Source organism: Buceros rhinoceros, unplaced genomic scaffold, assembly GCF_000710305.1.
Source record: "Buceros rhinoceros silvestris isolate BGI_N320 unplaced genomic scaffold, ASM71030v1 scaffold3273, whole genome shotgun sequence".
NCBI classification, from domain to species: domain Eukaryota; kingdom Metazoa; phylum Chordata; class Aves; order Bucerotiformes; family Bucerotidae; genus Buceros; species Buceros rhinoceros.
Genome location: NW_010404078.1, coordinates 24,441 through 26,282, shown reverse-complemented (window position 1 = coordinate 26,282; position 1,842 = coordinate 24,441). Strand labels below are relative to the sequence as shown.

Below are 1,842 nucleotides of genomic sequence, written 5' to 3'. Positions count from 1 at the left end.
AAAGAGTCCATGGTTTAGGGGCCTTTTGCACTGAGATGTCTTCCTGGTAATGTCCCTCCTTGTAGGCTCCATTCAGATGGATCTCAACAAGATGCTCAAACCTGCCAAGACTGCTGAGAAGTGCTCCTTAGAGCTAGTAGATGAGACCTTCTCTCCAAGTCGCTTTGTGTCACTCTTTGAGCAGAAAACCGTCAAGGGATGGTGGCCCTGTATTGCTGAGCAAGATCAAAAGAAGATCCTGGCGGTAAGGTGGCCTCTTCTCGTGTTTTCTTGGGGGACTCACTCCAAGCATTGAGGAGGGATGTGGATGGGCCAAGCATATGCAGGATGCCACGGTCAGGGCAAGAAATGGAGTCTTGGGCTGTGCATTTTACAAACTGGACCAGCTTTTCTCAGCTGGATGTTTCCCAGGGTTTGTCCAGCAACATGAAAATGCCTCAGAAGAAACCATTTGTTCTGTGGGACTTTTTCTGTGGGTTTTGGGACCTGCCACCTTATTTGACTCTATCACACCTATTCTTAATGCTGTTGTGTTGTGAGAAGTACCAGGGAAAGGTTCCAGCTGTCAGACTGACACATTTAAATGTGTTTGGGCTCCTGTTCAAGTCTTTGGTGACTGTTCAATACCGTTCAGGGAGTCCAGGCATGTTTGAATAAAGACATTCAACAGAAGACCCCCCAGTTGGTTGCTGAAACTGGGGTGTCAGTGACGTTTGAGATGTCCTGGAATATCTGATGAGAACATTATTGAGGGCAGGTGAGGGATCTGTGTGAAATCCACTCTTCCTGGGTTCCTCCTGGTCCTTATTGGTAGTGGTTGGGTTACACCCAAAGTGGGTTTTCTTTCTGCAATCAGTATTTTGTGTCATACATCCATTTCTCACCTCTCCTTGCTTTGTTGTTTTGTTTATAAGTTTGCCTTTGTTTAACTCCCCCAGGGCAAATTGGAGATGACTTTGGAAATTGTGGCAGAAAAGGAGCATGAAGAGCGGCCAGCTGGTGTGGGTCGGGATGAGCCAAATATGAACCCCAAGCTGGAGGACCCCAAGTAAGAACATCTTGAATGGGCACAGAGTTCTCAAGGAGCAAACTGAAAATCGGGGTTCCCAGTTTGAGCTCTGCTATGCGCAATGGGCACGGTCCCATCTAGGCTCTGTTTCTGACCGCTTGAAGCTCAGACTGTAGAAGCTCAGGCTATCCAGAGTGGGTGGGAGACTGGTCTGGACCACCAAGGAGGGCATAGTCTACCCAGAGGGATGTGGGTTTGCAGGGCGTGCAGCCAGCTTGTTACTGCAGGGCCATGCTCATGAGGTTGGAGATCCAGGAGGATGAAACTATGGTGAAACTCAGATGTAACCTCAACTCCATTTGGTTCCAGACGGCCAGAAACCTCCTTCCTGTGGTTCACCTCCCCGTACAAGACTCTAAAGTACATCCTGTGGCGGCGGTACAAGTGGATGCTTATCGTGGCCATCGTGCTCTTTGTTTTGCTGCTCTTCCTGGGCATCTTCATCTATGCCTTCCCGGTATGATGGGTGTGGGAGAGGACGGGGGGGCTGACCACAAGGTCTTAGGTGTTCCCTCAGGTCTCTGTGGCTGATCTGTGACGGAGACGGTCCCAGTGCGCATGACTACAAATTCCCATGCTGGTCCTTGATGAACAAGCTGGTGGACCATGATGGGTTGAAAAGAAAATCTGCCACAGACTCACTGCAAGGTTCTCGCCTCTTGGCACCCATTTCAGTTTGTGTCTAACGACACCGAGGTTAATTGATTGTTTCCAAAGAGGTTTGAGCAGCTGATGTCAGAGGTGCCGCAGGGTTAATGGGAAAATCCCTGCTG

The 1,842-nt window shown here is 49.5% G+C and overlaps 1 protein-coding gene across 1 annotated transcript in view; it reads left to right on the top strand.

Moving 5' to 3' along the window:
* Nucleotides 1–1,526, top strand: part of LOC104490879 (dysferlin-like) — a gene marked incomplete at its 3' end in the record, with an annotated part of 3,934 nt that extends 2,408 nt beyond the window's left edge. Inside the window, exons 3-5 of the mRNA XM_010133229.1 lie at nt 66–244; nt 939–1,048; nt 1,379–1,526. Of these exons, the coding sequence (XP_010131531.1) occupies nt 66–244; nt 939–1,048; nt 1,379–1,526 (437 nt within the window). The remainder of the gene's footprint in view (nt 1–65; nt 245–938; nt 1,049–1,378) is intronic.
* Between the last annotated feature and the right edge of the window lie 316 nt (nt 1,527–1,842).